General features: G+C 45.3%; 1 protein-coding gene and 2 non-coding genes across 3 annotated transcripts; 1 reads left to right on the top strand and 2 right to left on the bottom strand.

Annotated features, from left to right (window-relative positions):
- Window positions 1-1990: 1990 nt before the first annotated feature.
- On the bottom strand, window positions 1991-2063 carry TRNAV-AAC (transfer RNA valine (anticodon AAC)). The gene has a single exon. It is a non-coding gene; the product is annotated as a tRNA-Val (tRNA).
- A 616-nt stretch (window positions 2064-2679) lies between these two features.
- Window positions 2680-2753, bottom strand: TRNAN-GUU (transfer RNA asparagine (anticodon GUU)). Its single transcript has one exon. It is a non-coding gene; the product is annotated as a tRNA-Asn (tRNA).
- An 8105-nt stretch (window positions 2754-10858) lies between these two features.
- ALOX5AP (arachidonate 5-lipoxygenase activating protein) lies at window positions 10859-17329 on the top strand. Its single transcript, XM_035115748.2, has 5 exons — window positions 10859-11087; window positions 13154-13253; window positions 14094-14164; window positions 15341-15422; window positions 16614-17329. The coding sequence occupies exons 1-5, from the start codon at window positions 11018-11020 to the stop codon at window positions 16774-16776; spliced, it is 486 nt and encodes a 161-aa protein (XP_034971639.1). The 5' UTR covers window positions 10859-11017; the 3' UTR covers window positions 16777-17329.
- Window positions 17330-21075: the final 3746 nt, after the last annotated feature.

The raw sequence follows: 21075 nt of genomic DNA, 5'->3' as shown, positions 1-21075 counted from the left end.
ATCTCAAGGTGGCATGACTCCCTGGTCCTGAAGGACCAGGTGCACAGCCTGGGAGTAATTTTGGACTCACAGCTGTCCATGGAGGCGCAGGTCAGTTCTGTGTCCAGGGCAGTTGTCTACCAGCTCCATCTGGTATGCAGACTGTCTCGCCAGAGAGGTGGATGCTCTAGCTATCTCCCGCTTGGACTACTGCAATACGCTCTACATGGGGCTACCTTTGAAGGTGACCCAGATACTACAACTAATCCAGAATGCGGCAGCTAGACTAGTGACTGGGAGTGGCTGCCGAGACCATATAACACCAGTCCTGAAAGACCTACATTGGCTCCCAGTACCTTTCCGAGCACAATTCAAAGTGTTGGTGCTGACATTTAAAGCCCTAAATGGCCTCGGCCCAGTACACCTGAAGGAGCATCTCCACCCCCATTGTTCAGCCCGGACACTGAGGTCCAGCTCCGAGAGCCTTCTGGTGGTTCCCTCACTGCGAGAAGTGAGGTTACAGGGAACCAGGCAGAGGGCCTTCTTGGTAGTGGCACCCGCCCTGTAGAACGCCCTCCCATCAGATGTCAAGGAAATAAACAACTATATGACATTTAAAAGACATCCAAAGGTGGCCCTGTTTAAGGAAGTTTTTATGTTTTGTCGTGTTTTTAATATTCTATTGGCAGCTGCCCAGAGTGGCTGGGGAAACCCAACCAGATGGGAGAGGTATATATAAAAAAAATATTACACGGTTCTCCCCATTTCATCCTCACAACAACCCTGTAAAATAGGTTAGGCTAGGAGATGGTGCCATGGACCATAGCACGCCAGGCACTCCTGTCTTCCACTGCCTCCCACAGTTTGGTCAAACTCATGTTCGTAGCTTTGAGAACACTGTCCAACCATCTCATCCTCTGTCGTCCCCTTCTCCTAGTGCCCTCAATCTTTCCCAACATCAGGGTCTTTCCCAAGGATTCTTCTCTTCTCATGAGGTGGCCAAAGTATTGGAGCCTCAGCTTCACGATCTGTCCTTCCAGGGAGCACTCAGGGCTGATTTCCTTCAGAATGGATAGGTTTGATCTTCTTGCAGTCCATGGGACTCTCAAGAGTCTCCTCCAGCACCATAATTCAAAAGCATCAATTCTTCGGCGATCAGCCTTCTTTATGGTCCAGCTCTCACTTCCATACATCACTACTGGGAAAACCTAGTAGGCATCGCTAGTCCTCTCCGCCTCACCCCAATGTATAATACTGCAGAGTCCCCCCTGGTATGTAGCAGTCGCCACTTTTGATGCCTTTTTTGCAACTCAAAGAAAAGTTTGCCCAACCAGGCGCTCCCTCCCCGCAGATCCGTTGGGGGCCGGGGGGGGGGACAGGCAGGAGATTCTCACGAAGCTGTGCAAAGGAAATTTCTCTGTGGCGCTAAATGCAAACTTTTAAGTGCATTTTTTAAATAATCCGGATTAGAAATAATGGAACACTGTTGCAGAGGTGCGATCCATGGCTGTTCTGCAAACAAGCCCTTGCTCAGCTCCTTGCTTCCCTTTCCCAAACACGGAGGAAACGATCCTCTTCCCACCATGGCTCCGCGCTAATAAAAGTACAGATTTTTTTTAATGCACAATTAATGACTTGAAATAATGTAAGCTTTCAGTGTGAGAATTTGAAGTGTGAATTCTGCCGTCACTTTGTTCTCACTTTCAGAAGCACGCAACGTTTTCTCCATCTTCCTAAAACAGGCATTTTATCATCCAGATTTCTCCCCACCGACACGCACCCCATTTGGAAATAAGTCTACATGAGCCGAGCAATGAAAGCAAAACAACAAAAAAGCAGAGCGGTTGGGTCAAGTCTGCTGAGTGACTGAACTTCCATGGTTCACGGAGCGTTCAAACCACATTAATATTTATAATTTGATACAAAAGAACACAAAGCCCGGGCGGTATCTCCTCTAAACGTGTTGAGGTCGTAAAACGTCTCACAAACTGTAATGAGAAAAATGAAAAAGTGTTTCCGCCCGGTTTCGAACCGGGGACCTTTCGCGTGTTAGGCGAACGTGATAACCACTACACTACGGAAACCCAGGTCGGCTCAAGGCTTCCCCACATGATCCTTATAGCAGAATTCGCATGTGCATTTCTTGTAGTTTTCGGAATTTTGCAAGTCTTAGCGTTTAGCCGCGTGCTGGGGATGGGGAAGGAAAAACCGCTAGGTTGCATGCATATAGATACACAGACATGGATAGGTACACACTACACACTACACACACACACAAAAATTCTGTTCTATAATACTAGTTTATTATTTTTGCAAAGTAAGGTGCCATCAAACTTGGCAGTCTCGATTCATCCATGTCCAACAGTTACTTTGCAGCATTCGACAGACCTAACTTACGATGTGCAAGTTTTCCTTTTCTTGGTGCACTTCCCTGCAGAAGACATGGAGAAAAAGCGTCATACCCGGTAGTTTCCCTGCACCCGTTTCGACTACACGAGTTTCCCGGTTTAAAAAAAAACCAAAAAAAAAAAACCAGCAGCTCAGAATGGTATCTGTGAATTAAATGCAAGGTACTTCCGTCTTCCAAACCAGAGTTGCTTTGCAGAATTGAATTGCAGATGAGATAAATCAGTTCAAACGATGTGACAAATTTTGCAGAGCAAGGACAGAAGAAAGTGAGCAAAAAAGATCCGCTATCCCCGTCCCTGGGTGGGCTCGAACCACCAACCTTTCGGTTAACAGCCGAACGCGCTAACCGATTGCGCCACAGAGACTCCGCTGGTTTCGGGTCTCTGCCAGGAAGGTACTTATGGTTTCAGCCTTGCTGTTATTGCGACTGCTAACGCGCTTCCTTTAATTCATTCTTCCACCTCCAAAATAGCTGTTGCAAAAACCCCGGAAACAAACCTCCTTCCTAATGAGCGAGACAGGAAGGCTGGACGAGGAAGGCTCTTGCAGCAGCAGCAGCAGCAGTAGCAAATGAGATCAGTAAGATAAGTGCCCCAAACGGGGGAACTTGCACAAAAAGCCTGCCCTAAAATTTCACCCTTTCTTGGGGTTCGTGATCGCCCAGCCCAAACTAGCAAGATTCCTCCAGGGGGAGAAAAGGGCAAGTTAAAAGTGGGGATATTATCCCAGTTCCTTCTTCCTTTGATTTTGATGCGCGTGCCTGGCTTTGACCTAGCCAGGCAGCAATTTCTGGGAAAGGCACGAGGGCACCCTGGTACTCGGCAATCTTGAATCAATCAATCATAAGCTTCTGGATATCCTTATTGCAGTCTCTTAACAGATGCCGCTTGGCCCTTAATCCCACACAGAATAACTTCTCTTTTCACCTCCCCAACGCCCTTTCTGAAGCTACTTCTCTATTCTGTTCTGCAGCACCACTTTGCACCCACATTCACCTTCACAACCCATGTGCATGCCCCTCCCCCACCACGCCTTGCACAACCCCCTCCCCAGGCTAACCTCCTGCAACTTCCTCCTCCCATATGTTGCAACTGCCTAGCACCCTTTTTCACCTTCTGCTCAACCCTGATTTAAGGTTAACATTGATGATGATGATGATGATGATGTTATTTATACCCGCCCATCTGGCTGGCTTGTGCATAAATAATAAATGAAAACAAGTGGGGACTGCAACATGGGCATAGCCCAGGATTTATTTATTTTTAGGGTGGCACAAAAAGTTGTTGAGTTTTTTGGGGGAGATCTCGGGGGAAATCCACCCCAAAGAGAGGACATTACAGTGGGCAGGCTTCTTCTGCTAGGGGAGCGGAACCTCAGTTAATTTAGTATTTTTCATGCTATTCTATACTTTTTGAGCACACACCCACCCCATGGGCTGCAACAAAATGTTGTAGCGTGCCGTGTTCCTGGTCGGTTTCCACTCCAGCCTTTCCATTCCATGCTCAATTCCTCATTCCACCCTCCCAACAGCCACTAAACAGTCTGTGCCCACTGAGCATGCTCAGTCCTCATTGGCCTGTTTGGGGTTCACCACCACCACCTCAGCCCCCCCCCCCCGTACTTAAGTATTTTGTATACTACTGCAAACTTTGGAGTTTTCCCAAGCCAATTGACACCATTTTAGCCATACGGGTAACTTGTAACTTATGTGCATTTAACTGGTGCACCTTCAGCTTCATGCACTTGGCAAAAAATTAAAACGGGGGTGGGAAGAGGGTGGGCATCCACGAAAGACTTTGGCAATCCCACCCATCAATGAACCCAACGTGTTTTTGTTTTTTTGCTATATGCAATTTTGGCTTTATAGGAATGACACTCAAAGCTTGGATATTAGAAATAGAGTGAATGATAACGGTATATAATCATGTCTGGACTATAATTTTCTTCATGGAAGAGTCATTACACTAGACCAGGCATCCCCAAACTGCGGCCCTCCAGATGTTTTGGCCTACAACTCCCATGATCCCTAGCTAACAGGACCAGTGGTCAGGGAAGATGGGAATTGTAGTCCAAAACATCTGGAGGGCCGAAGTTTGGGGATGCCTGCACTAGATCTTATCAATAAAAGGGGGGAAATGCAGGAAGCTAACACCGATGCTTGAACTATAATGCTTGAACTCATCCTTCCTTTGCTTTTAGGAAAAGAAAGCTAGAAAAGAAAAGGAAGGAGGAGGAGGAAGTATGGAAATGCCATATGGGAGCCAAGGGGAAGAAGCTCTCACCGCAAGGCAGAGGCAGCATGGCTGATTCAGCTGCTTGTAGATCCAAGCTTGCTGTTTTTATGAGAGTAACAAAGCACTCTCTTGTGATCCGGGCCGTCTTAAGGGTATCCAGCGCCGTGGTGCAAAAATCCCTCCGGCGTCCCCTCCCCCTGGTTTCCCGCCGGCCTGAACATAGCTGCCAAGTTATCCCTTTTTATAAGGGGTTTTCCCTTATGCTGAATAGGCTTCCTCGCGAGAAAAGGGGAAACTTGGCAGCTATGGGCCTGACCTCACCTGCTGTGCCCTGGCCGCAACGAGGGAGGGAGGGCAGGCGGCGGGCATTTATTTATTTTTTTATAAACATTTATTTTTTAAAAAAATAAATGAAAGTAAAAAAGTAAAAATAAAAATAATAGTAATGATAATTGTCACAGAGGTGCTGCGACTACTCTAGAGTAAAGACTCTCCAAACCGTTGCCTTTTCATGCTTTTATTGTGTGCAGGCTATTTACAGTGCTAGAGCTGTACAGGATACATGTTCTCAGTCTCATAGCTGCCAAGTTATCCCTTTTTTACAGGGATTTTCCCTTATGCTGAATAGGCTTCCTTGCGAGAAAAGTGAAAACTTGGCAGCTATGCAGTCTGGGTCAGAACCCTGGAATGGCGCTTCCCGCGTTTTCTTCCAACATAAGAGTCTGGGCACCCCAAATCTCTTTCCGCGTTTCCTCCTGCGTAATTCCGGAACCGGAGGGAAAGAGGGTCTCCTTTCCCTGTTTTCCTTCTCCCCCCTTTCCCCCGCTCTCTCTTCCTCTCTCACGTGCAACAGAGGCTCTGCTATCCTGCCAGAGCCCTGGCCCCTACTTCCTCCTTCCCCACTGGACTCTTCCCCCTCCCCACTGGCGCTGCTGGTGGTGGAGGAACTACTCCTCAGGATGGAAGGGGGGTCTCTGTACCTTTTGTCCCTTACAATAATGATAATGATAAAAAAAGGTGGCAATAGCAGTGGCAGCGGCAGGGGTGGCAAGACTTAGGCTCCTCGCCTCAAAGGGTCCCTCTCCCCTTCTCCCCATCCAGGGCGAAGGACGACAACAGCAGCGGCCACGAGGCTGGGGCTCTCCCTCTTCCCCTCCGGAGCACCGGTGCTCCACGAGCCAGGCTGCCCCAGGCCTCAGAGCTCTGCCCGGTCGATGGCCGGACGCCCTTGGCTCCGGCCTGACGCAATCGCTGGGGGGGGAGCAGCCCCCCGGCCGGTCCACCGGGTTCCCCCGGCACATGCGCAGCGGCGGCAGTGGTCTTGGCAGCTCGGGAGCCGCTCAGGCAGCGTGAGCACGCCGGCCACTCTCAAGAGCTCCGTGGCAGCATGCCCATCGCCATCTTGCCTCGCCGGAAGTCCTGCCTCTACCAAAGAAACGCAGCACCAGGCACTGCAGAGCGGAACAGGGTCCTAGTGCCTCTGCTCTGCCTCGCTTACCTCCCTGCTCTCCCCTGAGCGACACAGCTGGCGGGCGTGCAGGAGGGAAAGGCGAGGCCGCCGCACAGCTCCCCCACTTGCTGGGGCACTCCTGAGCACCCAGCGCCCTGGCGCATTGCGCCAGTAAACCCAATGGGAAAGACGGGCCTGCTTGTGATGAGAATGTTGGCAACTCTCTCCACAGTAAATAAACCATTTTTCAGAAAGACACTGCAGCCTCCGCTGTGCCTCTTTTTTTTTCCAAAGGAAATACTAACTCTGGTGAAGTGCCAAGACCACTGGAATCTTACACTGCTCAGCAGAGATTGGGGTGGCCTATAACAGTATTTTATAATACTGAAGAATCTGAAGAAGTGTGCATGCACATGAAAGCTAATACCTATGACAAACTTAGTTGGTCTCTAAGGTGCTACTGGAAGGAATTTTTTTTTTTAGTATTTTGTAAGTTTATAGTAAACAGGAGAATTGTATTATATAAACAGCTGGGTTTTCTATTTCCAAATATGGGAAATCCACCATGGTATGTTCCTTCGTCTCAGCAGCTATTGGTGCAACATGAAACCTGCCCAGCACCTAACGGCCTCGTTTGAAGGTCTGCTACTTCCTTCCACATTCCATTTTAAGACTGTGACCCAAGGCAGACCCATGACTTCACCACCAGATAATATTTTTTATTTCCTCATCGTCCTCTGTTTCCCATCTAACACCTAGATTCTAGCTTGATGAAGAGTTTGAAGTAAGCTTGTGCATTTTGGTTGACCTAATAAAGGTACATTGCTTACAAAGATTTTATAATAAATGGGAGTATTTTATAATAAATGCATAAATTTTAAAAGGGTCTTACAGTTTAATAAGGAAGTCTATTGCCTAGTTCCCCTTTCTTTGTGCTGCTTCTAACAGGCCTGTTGAAAAGGAAAAGAACAAGGAAACCACATCCTTTGTGGGTACGTAGATTAAAAAAAACAAAAGCCAAGCAGCAACAGCAACGCGCGCACACACAATAACTAAGTATCCATGAAAGCTGGTGAAAAAGTGTGTCTCAACCAGGATGCAGAATGAGAATATCAAAATGACTTATGTTTTGCCTTGTTTTGGTTTTGTGTGATTCTGAAAAGGTCTTCACAATTGCACCTCCCTATATTCTGAGCTTGACCGCTCAAGATGCTTAGACAATAATGTACTGAGATAGATGGACCAATGGTTTGACTCAGTACAAGCCATCTTCCTATGTTCCTATGTGATCTCTTAGACAAGGTGGGGAAGGAGTTTGTAAAGACTGAAGTGGGCCAGAAAAAAGAGTAAGAGAAAACAAGAGAAAAGAAAAATAGGATAGGGTGCCGGATGGTGAAAATATGATACAAAGAGAGGAAGCAGAATTGAAAAGACTGACGCCATCACAAGACACCTCACGCCAATATGTGGCTCTCAAATCTTACTGAAGAGATCAGACGTCAGGGTCTATTCTCATAACCAGTGCTGGGTGAAAAGCCTGTTTTCTTCCAAGTGAACAGTGAGACAGTCGTGCACACCTGATACTACACATTGGGTTCAAATTTTAGTGTGCCACCAACATTTTGGCATTCCAAAAGCCCCTCTTCATGTACAGTAAAAGGTAGACATGGCTGGGTTTCCATGGGCAGGAGTAAATACCGTGTTTCTCCGAAAATAAGCCATACCCCGCCCGGAAATAAGCCATACCCCGAAAATAAGCCATTGTGAAGGGCAGTTTACCATACTTAATAATAAAAAAAGACATCCCCTTAAAATAAGCCACCATGTGTTTTTTTTTTTTTTTTGAGGAAAAATAAATATAAGACGGTGCCTTATTTTTGGAGAAACACAGATGGAGTAGGGCGGTTGCGAAAGCAGCCCTGGGATGGCAAACCTGTGATTCTCCAGATGATGACAAACTACCCCTCCCATCATCCCTGATCCCTGGTCATGCTGGCTGGGGCAGATGGGAGTTGGAGTCTAGTAGCATCTAGAGGACCAGAGTTCTTCCTATGGAATAGACCAGCAATGCATCCCTTACTATAAATTGCAGCCGTTCAGATCGATCTGAAATAGCCATGGATTAGGAGTGGAGATTGGATCTTAGGGGAAGCACAGTGCAGCAGGCTGCAGGAACTATTTAACAAAGAATATTCCTTTGTTCTTCCCCTGTATAGTTGCCCATGCAAATAACAGCACCATTGGATATATTGGGCAATTTTGTTGGTACACATGTAGGATAATATTGGGTATTCATGTCTCACCACTACATAATATCTCTTGCATCTGAGGCAGTACCTCACTGGCAGAGCACCTGTTTGAATGCCATAGCTGCCAGGGTCAGTCCCTCGTTTAGTCTCCCAGCAAGGTAGGCTTGGAAAGACAGCGTGGCAGTGCGGAGTGGTGGGCATGAGCCGTAAACTGCAGATTCTCAACTTTGAATATTTCGCTTTATTTTTAAAGGGTGGTTTTTAGCACTTTTAGAACCAGATACACGAGAACAAAACTGGCAGGCACTATTTCCCTCCTTTGTTTTGTGACCCACTGTCCTGCATCTGCCTGCCTGTGTTTTTAGCCAGTGAATGAGGCTGACATTGAAGAAAGCAGATCTAGCCAATTAGACAAAGAGAAGGCAAAAGAAATTCTAGAGATGGAACATCTGGGGTCATTTTAAAAGTTTTTATGTTAGTCTTCTCTGGTCCTGCTGCTGCCCCATAGAAAACAAGTAGCTCTGGGTGTAGCTCTGATTAGGGAGAAGGTTGTCAATCCAAACCTCAGGTCTTATTTTATCTCTTCTAACCCCCCCCCCATGGGGTTTTTTTTCCTTTGTAAACTTTTTTTTTAATTTGCCAGTATCCATGCAGATGAAGCCCATCAATATTGTACGCATATTGCAGGGGTCAGAGCTGTAGCTGAATGTGGGTTATGCCAACCCAGTAAAGCTGAATGCTAAACCCATTTTCCTGCAGGATGGGGCAGGAGATTAAAGTAGTCTATGACTATCCTGAAGTGTCGTCCAATGTTGCTATTCTGGCATATTTCTTATGCTGCTGGAGCAATGGACAGGAAGAGCTGGAGTATAGGTTTCTAAGAAGCCTGGTCTACCCAAGATTTGCCACCAGCCACCAGATCTACTAAAGGTGTTCTCTGATGCTAGTTAAGAAAATAAGAAGAGCCTGCTGGATCAGGCCAATGGCCCACCTAGTCCTGTTCTCACAGTGGTAGGGTTGCCATATTTCAAAAAGTGAAAGTCCAGGTGTTTGTTTGTTTATTTGGAGGATTTGCCTTCCCTGGAAAAAATTCCTGCAGATACACAAGCCTGCCTGAGATGCTGCCAGCCAGTGCACAGAATACTAGATTAGATGGACCACGTATAAGGCCACTTCCTATGTTCTTTGATATTGCAGCACTTCTTATCTTATTACACATGCAGAGCAGCTTCCCTTTTCACAGCCACAAAACCTAGCACAAATGAAGCATGCAAAGGAAATTTGCAAGATAAAACAGTTGTAAATTTGATTTTGGAAAAATCCTCCAAGCTACGACTAATTTCTACCAGTTTCAAAGTTACACACCATGTGCTTCACGCAGGGAACATTTCTCCACCTTCTTTTTGCCCAATCTGCTGGCTGTTACTCCATCATCTGTCTGAGATTGTTTCATATCTTAGGTTCCTCCATTGTAAACTGCAATTTCACCTGAAAAGCCAAAGCTATTTTTAATCTACAGTGGCCTCATACTGTTTTAAAAAGAATTAAATTTGTAGTGTTCAGGGGCATAGGAAGATAGGGGCGGTGGGGGCGGTGCGCCCTGAGCGATGCGATCCCAGGGGCGCCATCGCCACTGCCTGCCCCTGCATGAAGCTCCGCCGCTGGTAGTGTTCCCTAGGAACTGGTATTCAAAGTCATGCCCTCACTGATAACTGAAGGTAGAACGCTGATATCGGGCCTAGCAGCCATTGATAGCCTTTTCTGTGCTCAGCTATTTGTAAGCAAAGCATGAAAGAAAGATTTTAACGCTGTGTTCAAATTTGGGGGGGGGGGAGAATCTGGCTTCTATGTCTACATGGAGGGCAGAACTACACGGACATAAGAAAACATGGGATTCCCAATCCCATAGTTTACTTGCAAGGAAAATGCAATGATGGGGCAAATGCAAGGGACAAGCAGGGAAGAAAGGAAGTGCATAACTCTGACTTGTAACACATTATCTTTTCCTTTTCCCTCCTCAACCCCTTTTCCTTTTGTGTTGTGTTTTAGATTATATACAGTAAATCTGTGGGCAGGGACCATCTTGCTCTCATGTAAGGCATTTTGGGATCCTTTTCTGCTTAAGAGCAGAGTAAGATGATTTAAATGGATAAAATAATAACAACTAACCCAACCACTTAATTGCCCGTTTTTCAATATTATTCTAGTTTTCCAGTTCTTATTGGTATCTCTGCAGGATCTTGTTCTGAAGATGGTCCAAACAGATTGTGGCAGAGAGAGATTCTTAAATTTAGGCTGTCGTCTCATGCCCCTGGGAGTAAACCATGGTTCACATTGAGCCTTTGAGTCACAAATGCGATGGCACTGTTAATTCAGATCCACGCGGGTTGCACGATATGGATCGGCACTTCTGCTTCTTCACATGGGCACGTCACCTAGATATGCAAATAATGTAAGCCGAAACAAAAAGATTGAGAGGCATGGCCTTCATTGCTGTTACGGTAAATGCAATGCACTGATAGCGCTTTTGAAGACGATATGCTACTATCATGCTGCGTTTTTAGCTGTGGAGGCATCAGAAAAGTTACATGATGCAAGATAAGGGAGAGGATCACTTCCTCCTCCTGTGGTTTGTCTGGCTGAGTTGCTAAAAAAAGGCTGAGCAGAATATCCTGGCAAGCCTGCCTGCCGACAGCATGGACCAAGAAGTGGTGGGGTACATTGTCCTCCTGGTCATCGTTACGCTTTTAAGCGCCGTCCAAAATGGTAAGAAAGAACAAGGGAGGAGAGGGGAGGTCAGAAAAAGAGGCAGACCTGAGCATTAGGCATGGGGTGAGAAAGATTTGAATGCATGCATTTAAATAATAATAATAATCTGTATTTGTACATGTTGTGTCAGAGCTGCTCTCAGAATCCCGCCCCTCTTTTTGTTGATTTGTCTGGGTTTAAAATTAAAGACTTGCAATGTGTGTTCCAGATTACTTAGCCTAGCAACATTGGCACTAACTTCCATGTTAAATTAACACTGAGAAAATGGGAAGAATCTCAAATGTGGCAAGTCGCAGGCTGGTGGGGATGGAAATGTTCCTTCTGGTGATAGCAGGAGGCGGCCGGGCTGCTGCCTAGGTTGACTGGCAGTGGGAGGTGGGCTCCCTTGGTGGGGGGACCAAACTCTTACCTGCAGGGAAACACTGAGCAGGCAGGGCTGACCCATCACCCAGCATCAGGGCCAGCACCACTTTAGCTGCTCTACACCGATTCAGGCTCATTGGTCCATCTGGTTGGTACTGACCAGCAGTGACTCTCCGGGGTTTCAGACTGGGGTCTTTCCCATCGCTACTGGGAGAAGCTGCCTGCAGATTGAACTTGGGACCTTCTTCTTTCAAAGCAGCTGCCCTTCCACGTTTCCTCTTCCCTGCTGCACTGAACTTTGTGGGTTCAGTGAGGAGTAGCGAGGAGAGAAGGGGATTGATGGAGAATGGGATTTCTGGGTTGTTGGGTTTTTGTAAAAAACAACAACTTCAACTTACATTCTCTCCAACTCACAGATCCCCACACAAAGCGACATATATGCAACAGAGAGCATAAAGTCCAGAAGGAGAACAGAAAGTTTGAGAAGCAGACGTAGAGGGAGGAGGAGATTCTATTTAGAGCACCAGGCTGCCCTTTTAGACAAGTTTGTTCTGGATCCTGGAAGGACGCCATTGATCACTGAAACCGTATCTTTGTTATAGCGACTAACAACTTGCAGCAAAATGTTTGGGTTTCTCTGCATTCTTCAGATGCCCCAACATGACTCAGAGGATGCTGTGGCCACAGTGGCAGATACAGGACACTGATTTAGCAACGCAGCTAGTAGCACGTTCTCTCTGTCCTGCTCTCGTCTTGAATAAGCAGCATGAGATCAGTGCAATTGTGTAAAGGAGCCAGGCTCTGTGCCTGGAGGCCATTCTTCTTATGTGAAACTCTCAGGCTACTGCAGCAAGGCAGCAAGGAGTATCCGATTCCCAAGCACACTAAATTGGTAATCCAAGAACTAACAATTCGGGTAGGAACCAGCAGTTCTTTCTGGCTGAAGACCTTACTGAAATTGCTGCACTGCTTTCCAAGGCTAGAGAGACATTGTGTGCATATTTCAAAGAAAAGCACAGCAGTTTTAGTAATGGCTAAGGCAACAGAACTTGGTAGATTTGCAACCCCCTTAAAAACCAACCTTATGCTTTGGAGTCTCAGCACCATTACTGAAATAAAAAAGCAGTTTGAGAGAGGGGTGTTTCAGCAAAGGAATGAAAGGAGTTCTTAATCTTTTCTCACCAATAATTTCAGTGGCTCTCAGGCAGCAGCATCAGGCTTAGATTGGTGTCTTGGTTGCTGCTGGACTCTGGGCTCATGAAAGGTGCCTCTGGACCTTCACACCTTACAAAAACACCTGCAAGACTACCAAGAGCAATGCTTGCTTGCCTGGATAGAGATAACAGATTCCAGGCATTGGTTTTCCATCTTTATTGACTTTCCTTGCTTTGCTGTCCCAAATTCCATTCCTACAAGCCATCCAAAAATTGAAAGTGATATTTGTGAAACATTAAGTTGATATTTTGTTAAGTCATAGTTTGATGTTACTATGTTACAGAAATATTCTGATTTATAATTTAACTGTTTATTACACCACTTTTTTGGGGGGAATTGATTTGCATTGCATTGGTTTATGGAATTGTTTGTTTTTCTGTCTTTGGCATTGTTTCTTAGCCGCTTTGGGCTTCCCACAGGTAGGAAAAGAGGGACATTAATATTGAAATGAAATAAAAGTAAGCCTTCCTTCCTTCCTTAAACAGCCTTTTTTGCAAGCAAAGTAGAACAGGAAAGCAAGAACAGTACGGGCAAAATTGTTCACCGTGGCGGTACATCTCCCTTTGAGCGAGTCTTTACAGCCAAGTGAGTATTTTTTGTGTGTGTGTCATGGGAAAGAGGATTGAAATGGCAAACAATATGGCTGTAATCGTTGCAGACACAAGGCTTGTATCTAAAGAGAGATTCTGGGGCTCATATTTGCTTCGATACTATTCCTACCCACCACCCCCATCCCAGAAAGCTGGCCTTCTAAGACTTTGAGCAGATCCACACCATACATTTAAAGTGTATTCAGTGCATATTTAAAGCACATGACTCCCTCCCCAGAGAATCCTGGGGACCGTAGCTCTGTTAGATGTTCCCAGGATTAATTGGAGAAGTCATGTGCTTTAAATGTGCATTGGACGTCCTTTAAATGTATGGTGTGGCTCTCTCCTTCATGTTGTTGACTCCGATTTTTGAAACACAATGGCCTTGCTAGTTAGGAAAATGAGATGAAGTAAGCCTTGTCCTTATGCTCACCCCTCACCTCTTCTGGCGCAGCCACCAGGATGGGTCTGGAAGGTTTTGCTTACATTTTAGATTAACTACAGTTTGTTATGATGTTCATACCTGGACAATATGCGGTTAGTCTTAACCATGGTTTGCTGAAATGAGCCAAGGTTTACATAGCTAACAAACCATGGTTCAGATTAAAAGCTTCCTTCCCCAATGGTCTGTGTTTCAATTTGTGCATTGTACTTACGTCAAAAAACTTTGTAGATAACAGTTGTAACATGAACATCCCTTTGAGATTGCTATCTTTCTGATTTTACATTAAGCTTCCCTGTGATTGATAGGTGCCTTGTCCTTTGCTTCGAATTGCATGGATACATTTTCTTGCTCTCAGTATGATGATATCCCTTTTTAAAAATAATTTCCTAGCCAAAACTGCAGAGATGCCTACCCTACCTTTCTTGCCGTGCTTTGGTGTGCTGGCTTGCTGTGTAGTCAAGGTAATGTATTCAGAGCCCTCTTCACACCATCTCCCCAGGGGTGTCTACACAGTGCTGGATGCAGGCATGCTTGGGGGTGGGGGTGGGGTGGGCTGCGCACATGATGTTGTCCCTATGACGTCCCTGGTTAAGCTAAAGTGCGTTCTCCAGCAACAGTTTTAATCCGTTTTGTGCCAAGAGCGCACATCTCAAGCACTTGCTGCATTCAGATATGCACAGAGAGGGTTTTCTTAGGTCACCTCCTACTGGGGAAGACCTAGTCATGGTGCAAGACTGGGCCACTTCTCCTCTCCTACTAGACTTCCACAGCATATTGCAATCCTTGGGGGGGGGGGGGAGTGAGGAAGGAACTGTGCATACGCAGGTGCAGCAAAGTGTTACATCCTTTCCACCAGTGCTTGGGGTGGGTGGGTGACTAACCTAATGGGGGGAGGGGAGCAGAGCACCTTCATGTGTACTACTTCATATACACTCCCACCTGTATGTACAGACAACACAAGCAGTATTTCCTGCTTTAGGCAACGTTATTGTGCCAAGGGATAAGGTAAAAAGGTAATGGGGCCCCTGACCATCAGGTCCAGTCGTGTCTGACTCTGCGGTTGCGGCGCTCATCTCACTTTACTGGCCGAGGGAGCCGGCGTTTGTCTGCAGACAGCTTCTGGGTCATGTGGCCAGCATGACAAAGCTGCTTCTGGCGAACCAGAGCAGCGCACGGAAACGCCGTTTACCTTCCCGCCGGAGTGGTCCCTATTTATCTACTTGCACTTTGACGTGCTTTCGAACTGCTAGGTGGGCAGGAGCTGGGACCGAGCAACGGGAGCTCACCCCGTTGCAGGGATTCGAACCGCCGACCTTCTGATCAGCAAGCCCTGTGGTTTAACCCACAGCGCCACCTGGGTCAAGGGATACACAACCGCAAATCACTATCGACAAAAGCGCTCTGAAAAAAAGAGAGAGCCCTGTGTGTTTCAGACCCCGCATATGTACACAGCCTAGGTTTTGCATTTATCAAGGCAAAATAGCAATACTGCAGTTTCCTTCCTTAATTCATCCACACAGGGCTTGTCCTCTGAAAGCCATAATAGTTAAAGCACTTTGAATCGTGCTCAAGGTTGCATTTTAATCCAAGCGAAGTGACAACGTCTAACACGGCCTGCCTTTCCTACTTCTCTTTAGCTCCTGCTGCCTTTGCGGGACTGATGTACTTGTTTGTGAGACAGAAGTACTTTGTCGGCTATATGGGGGAAAGGACACAGAGGTAAGTCCCCACTTACATCTTCTCAAAAGTTCTAAGATGGCGGCTCACTTGTCCATTCCTTGTTCCCCCTCCCCTTCCCCTCCCCCAAATAACAAGAGATATTCTGGCCCTCCATATGTTATTGGACTACAGATCCTATTGCCGCCCTTTAGGAGAAAGGGCAGGGTAGAAATGGAAATACGGTAAATTTAAAAATTCCAGCCCATTGGCCATGTTGGCTAGGGCTGATGGGAGTTGGAGTCCAACAATGTCTGGAGGCCGCTGATTTCCTGCCACTATTCTAGATTCTCCTAATCAGTTTGTCGGGCTTTTTTTTGACATTGTGTTTTCCTTTTCACCTAGTTCTAGAACAATGCCTGAAGAGAAATACATGTGGGAAAATGCTTCTTTGGAATGTAGATTTTTCAGTAATGAAAATATGAGAAAAGAGCACTTTTTGTGTATTTCTCTGTGTTTTCCCTCCATGGAGCAAAAATATACGGGCACATTCATTTAAAGCACTCTTAGACCACTTTAATAGTCATGGCTTCTAGTCCTAGACTAGATCCTTCACCTTCCCTTTCAATCCTGATTGTATTTCGCAAAGCCCGGATGTCACGGGAGTTATTGTTACTGCTGTATCAGCTCTCAACTGCAAACACTGGAGTTGTATGATGTTTAGGCACCATTAGAATCACAGCAATCATTGTCCTCACTGGTGTGGCAATGCAAAATCCTTGAAGGTAAAATGAGCCGGCAACCTTAAACCTTGAACCCGCAAAACCCCACTGAACTCAATGGACCTTACACAGAGGGTCTCTGGTTGTCTTATCCTGCTTGGCTTCCACTTACCCCATCACGTTCCTGAATTAAATATGCAAGGCTATTGAATTTTGTTTCGAGTATAATCAGTGGCTATCATTTTTAATAGCTAGGATAAGATATATACGTCTCTTAAATGGAACAGTCTTGGTTACTGAGATGCATAAATTTTGCCCTGTGCACCGACTGATTTACACCTGCACGGCTCACTCGAAATTAATTGTGCTTGCCAAGGCATACATCAGTGCAGAGTTTGACCCCATTAATCTGAACATCTGAGCTCTATTTAAGTTGAGATTGACCTTCATGACAGATAGAGAGGTTTAGCTCGTTTCTTGCAAATCAATATATTGTTAACTACTGCTTTCTTTCTCTCTCTCTCTCTCTTAGCACTCCTGGTTACATTTTTGGAAAACGCATCATAGCTTTCCTGTTCCTTATGTCTGCCGCTGGAGTCCTCAACTATTACCTGGGTTACTTTTTTGGAAGCGATTTTCAAATGTATATAAAAACCATAACTGGTACCATCTCCCCGCTGCTGCTTATTCCTTAAATCTCTGTAGAAAGAGAAGGAAGGAGGTGAAAGAGAATGGAGGTCAGTGTGCTTAGCCAATCAATATCCAGAAGCAGATGTTTGAAATGAACCTACAAAGCTGCTTTTAGATTGCCATAAATCCAATGCTCCTTGGGACTTTGTAGTTTTTATTTAACACAGATTTTTTCCCCCGACAAGAAAATGATTTACTGTGCACAGTTGGCATGTCTTTGGGAGAAGAGTAATATGTTCCTGTAATTTATCAGGCTCCCTCCTATAAATGGGTTTGGTCACTGAATTCTTAAGTGCAAGGAAAATTTTATGCTGCCATCATTTAAAATTTTTTTTTACAAGATACTAAGACATAATGCTTGAATTTTTTTTAGTCTTCTTGAATTTGTAATTCCTATGATTGTTAATGGAACTGAGGCTTCCATTTTGGTAGAAATAGAACCAGCCATCTGGCTCAAAGCCCTATTTTATCATTATCATATTGGCTTAATATACATAAGAATAAAGTATGATATATGTTTTGGAACATGCTGTTATTTTAATAAAGTTATTTACAGTGACAAAATTATTCCTTTTATTCTTTGATCCCTGTCATTCCTGAAGTCCACAATGTTTCTATCGGACCAAATCATGTCCAAAGTGCTGGATGTGATCTTGAGAGTTAACACAAAATCTTCGCCAGGTGTAAGAGTTTAAAGCAGAAATAAAAATGCATGAGAGTGTTATATGACAAGCTTTGGTAATATTGGTGAAAACTGGTTGTGCGAACAGGGAACGGATTTTAAGTCACTCAATACTCAAATGACATACAACATTATTTTCTTTTTATGTATAATATTGATGCTAATTAACAAGAACAAGATAAAACTAGAATGACTACCCAGTCTTCTGTCCACCCTGTTTTTAATATATTTTTTTCAGTTCAGAGACTTGTAGTGAACACAAAGCAGGTTTTCCCCACTTTTTCATTTTCTGAAGAGCATCGCTTATTCTGCGCCCCATGGTTCTTTTGCTAGTTCTGTTTTAATTCTGGGGAAATTGAAAAGCGGTGTGTAATACAGCACATTCAGGGGGAAGCGGTTTTGCTCGTAAAAGAAAACAAGTGTTCATCCTGTCTTTGCATTTCCTTAGATCAAGGTTCATATTTCTTATAAAGCATTTTCTGATGGCCTTTATTATCAGTCAGTGCACATAATATGTCAACAGCTACCATTTTGCGGTGGCATGGCACTGGTGACATTTTTGTCTCCCGTCTAGTGCAGGATATTTACCAAAATAAAGAGACAAAACCAAAGATTCCTAACTCATTACAGCAGGACCACTGATGCGCTGGATGGTATTAATCATATCTTTACAACTTTCTGCCTGCCTAGCATAAACAGGGTATATAAACATTGATCATCTTGTATAATTGATCTCAGACTGCCTTTTCCACTCACATAGCAAGCTTGACTGATCAGATTGGACCTGTGGAGCCACAAGGTCTGTTCTGTGAAGTATTATGGGTCTGAAATGTTTTGAAATTAAAAAACAAACAAACAAAAAAACCAGTCTGTAAAGCTATGAAAGGAATAAAGGAGGATCCTTTAAGTAATGTCCTTTGCTTATAGGGAACATGCAGCAATCTTAAATGAATGTGCCGCTGCCACCCAAATATTTTTAGCCATTCCAAACACCTGCTTGTCTTTATACAGGTGGTGCACCTGCTGTTCCCCTGCTCCTTGGAATGGAATTATCTCCGCTGCAGTCAGCATCACTGCAGGAAACGGCGGCCCTATAGGGTCAAGCCCGACCCATGCTTCAGAGGCACAGAACAGACTCCCAGGCAAAAATATCAAGTTTGCAAGAAGGTGCCATTTGCGATTCATTAAAAATACTATTTCTTTCATTCTCATGTGGCTTCACAGAACCTTTCTGGCATCACTGCCACAAAAGGAAAGCTTTTATAATGACCTCAAGGCTGAGATGTGCCTGGAACTTGCCCTCTTGAAAGCATTCTACATGCTTTCTTATCAAAACCTGATTTGAACCTTACCTAGTGAGTGGGACTGAACATATCTCACTTCATGCGCTGAGCTGATCATTACTACATGAAAATTGGAAAGCACTTTTCTGTAGGAAATAATAAGCACCAAATATTGTTGGTTGCATGTTAAGTTTTTATAACAGATTTTATTCATCATATCATATTATTTTATATTGTTATCCTTCTTTTCCACAGATGATATCCAATTTTATTTCATTATGTTTGTGGGCTGCCGTGGGGTTTTTTTGAGGGGTGGTGGAGGAAGGGTTGAACATGCTCAAAAAGCTGCATAGAAAGATGTATCTATAGTAAGAACGTACGAAGAGCCTGCTGGATCAGGCCAATGGCCCATCAAACCCAGCATCCTGTTCTCACAGTGGCTGAGCGGATGCCTCTGGGAAGTCCCCAAGCTGGACCTGAAAGGAATAGCACTCTCCTCTCCTGCAAATTCCAGCATCTGCCATTCAGAAGCATACTGTCTCCAGCATGGAGGCAGAGCATAGCCATTTTAGTTAGTAACCATTGGCAGCCTTGTCCTCAGTGAGTTTATTTAATCTTCTTTTAAAGTCATCCAAGTTGGTGGCCAAGGGATGTGGGTGGCGCTGTGGGTTAAACCACTGAGCCTAGGGTTTGCCAATCAGAAGGTCGGCAGTTTGAATCCCCGTGATGGGGTGAGCTCCCATTGCTCGGTCCCTGCTCCTGCCAACCTAGCAGTTCAAAAGCATATCAAAGTGCAAGTAGATAAATAGGTACCACTCCGGCGGGAAGGTAAACGGCGTTTCCGTGCGCTGCTCTGGTTCGCCAGAAGCAGCTTAGTCATGCTGGCCACATGACCCGGAAGCTGTACGCCGGCTCCCTTGGCCAGTAAAGTGAGATGAGCGCCGCAACCCCGGAGTCATCCGCAACTGGACCTAATGATCAGGGGTCCCTTTACCTTTAAATTGGTGGCCATGACTGCCTCCTGCAGGAATAAATTCCATAGTTTTAACTCTGCACTGCCTGAAGAATTACTTTCTTTGGCCTCTCTTGAATCCTCCAACATTCAGCTTCATTTGAAGCCCACAAGTTGTAGTGTTATGTGAGGGCGGTTTATTTATTTATTTTGCATGGAATTGGGCTGCAAGAAAGGGTTTTGCATATCAAGCTGTATTTGAATCAACCAGAATCCCAATATGCTGTAGTTTCGCCAGTGATGGATAAGGATTTTCTCAGCAGCTTGAGAACAAAGGTGAGTGAAGTTATTGCTGTTAACTATTCCTCTCATATTTCTCATATTGCTACTTCTGAAATCAGCAACTTAAAAAAAAATATACACAGCCATATGATGTGCTGCGACGCTCTTCCACAGAGCCTTGATTAAACCTAAAGTTGCTCAGAAAGTGTTCCACTGTGCAAATGCTTCTGTAATTTTCATTTACTCCTGTACACAACTTTGCATATATTTGCCTGGTCAGATATGTCGAGTTTATAGAACAAAGACAGTCTCAGAAGGGATCCTAAAAGTGTTGCTACGGGCATGTTACATTTCTACCAAGAATTAATTTCTCCATAAATATAACACAAAGAGAACCTGCGCCAAAGTTGTAGTGTGGAGTCCTCCTCTTCAGCTGCACCCTCTCTCAGGATACTCCATTCCATTTCCCTTCCCTGGTTTTTATTTCCCTCCCAAAGCAGTTCTCCAGCTTCTCAGAAAGGTATCCTTCCCATCTCTTGCTAGCTGCTAGCTTCCATTTAAATGTCAGAGGGATAATGTATGAATGTCTGGAGTATTGCAGATGGGACTGGCAAAGGGGGCAAAGAGAGGAATGTTCTACCTAGAGGAAATACTTGGCTTTAACAATGGCTAGAAGCACTCCTTTTCTGGAGGGAGGATATACTGCAACATTTTGATGAAGGCTTCACTCGTTATGGGCTAATCTCAAAGGTTTGTGCATGCATGAGCCGCCATCCCATTTACTGGAACCTACTGGAGTTGTGCTTTGCTTGATAGGTAAAAAGGTAAAGGACCCCTGGACGGTTAAGTCCAGTCAAAGGCGACTATGGGGTTGTGGCGCTCATCTTGCTTTCAGGCCAAGGGAGCCAGTGTTTGTCCACAGAGAGCTTTCTGAGTCATTTGGCCAGCATGACTAAACTGCTTCTGGCACAACGGACACCCAGGGGCGTAGGAAGGGAGGGGCAATGGGGACGCTCCGCCCTGGGCAGGGCAATCCTGAGGGCGCCATGGCAGCTGTCCGCCGCGCCCCCAGAATGCACGCCAGTCCTGCCCCCACCCCCGGTGC

Source organism: Zootoca vivipara, chromosome 4 (assembly GCF_963506605.1).
Source record: "Zootoca vivipara chromosome 4, rZooViv1.1, whole genome shotgun sequence".
NCBI classification, from domain to species: Eukaryota; Metazoa; Chordata; class Lepidosauria; order Squamata; family Lacertidae; genus Zootoca; species Zootoca vivipara.
The sequence above is the reverse complement of the archived record's forward strand: the minus strand, read 5'-3'. Positions and strand labels throughout refer to the sequence as shown.

Bases quoted from the DNA above. Each gene is read 5' to 3' on its own strand.
- ALOX5AP (XM_035115748.2), top strand. From the start codon at position 11,018: ATGGACCAAGAAGTGGTGGGGTACATTGTCCTCCTGGTCATCGTTACG. The intron at 11,088-13,153 runs GTAAGAAAGAAC...TTCCTTAAACAG, and splicing joins TTTAAGCGCCGTCCAAAATG to CCTTTTTTGCAAGCAAAGTA. The intron at 14,165-15,340 runs GTAATGTATTCA...ACTTCTCTTTAG, and splicing joins TGGCTTGCTGTGTAGTCAAG to CTCCTGCTGCCTTTGCGGGA.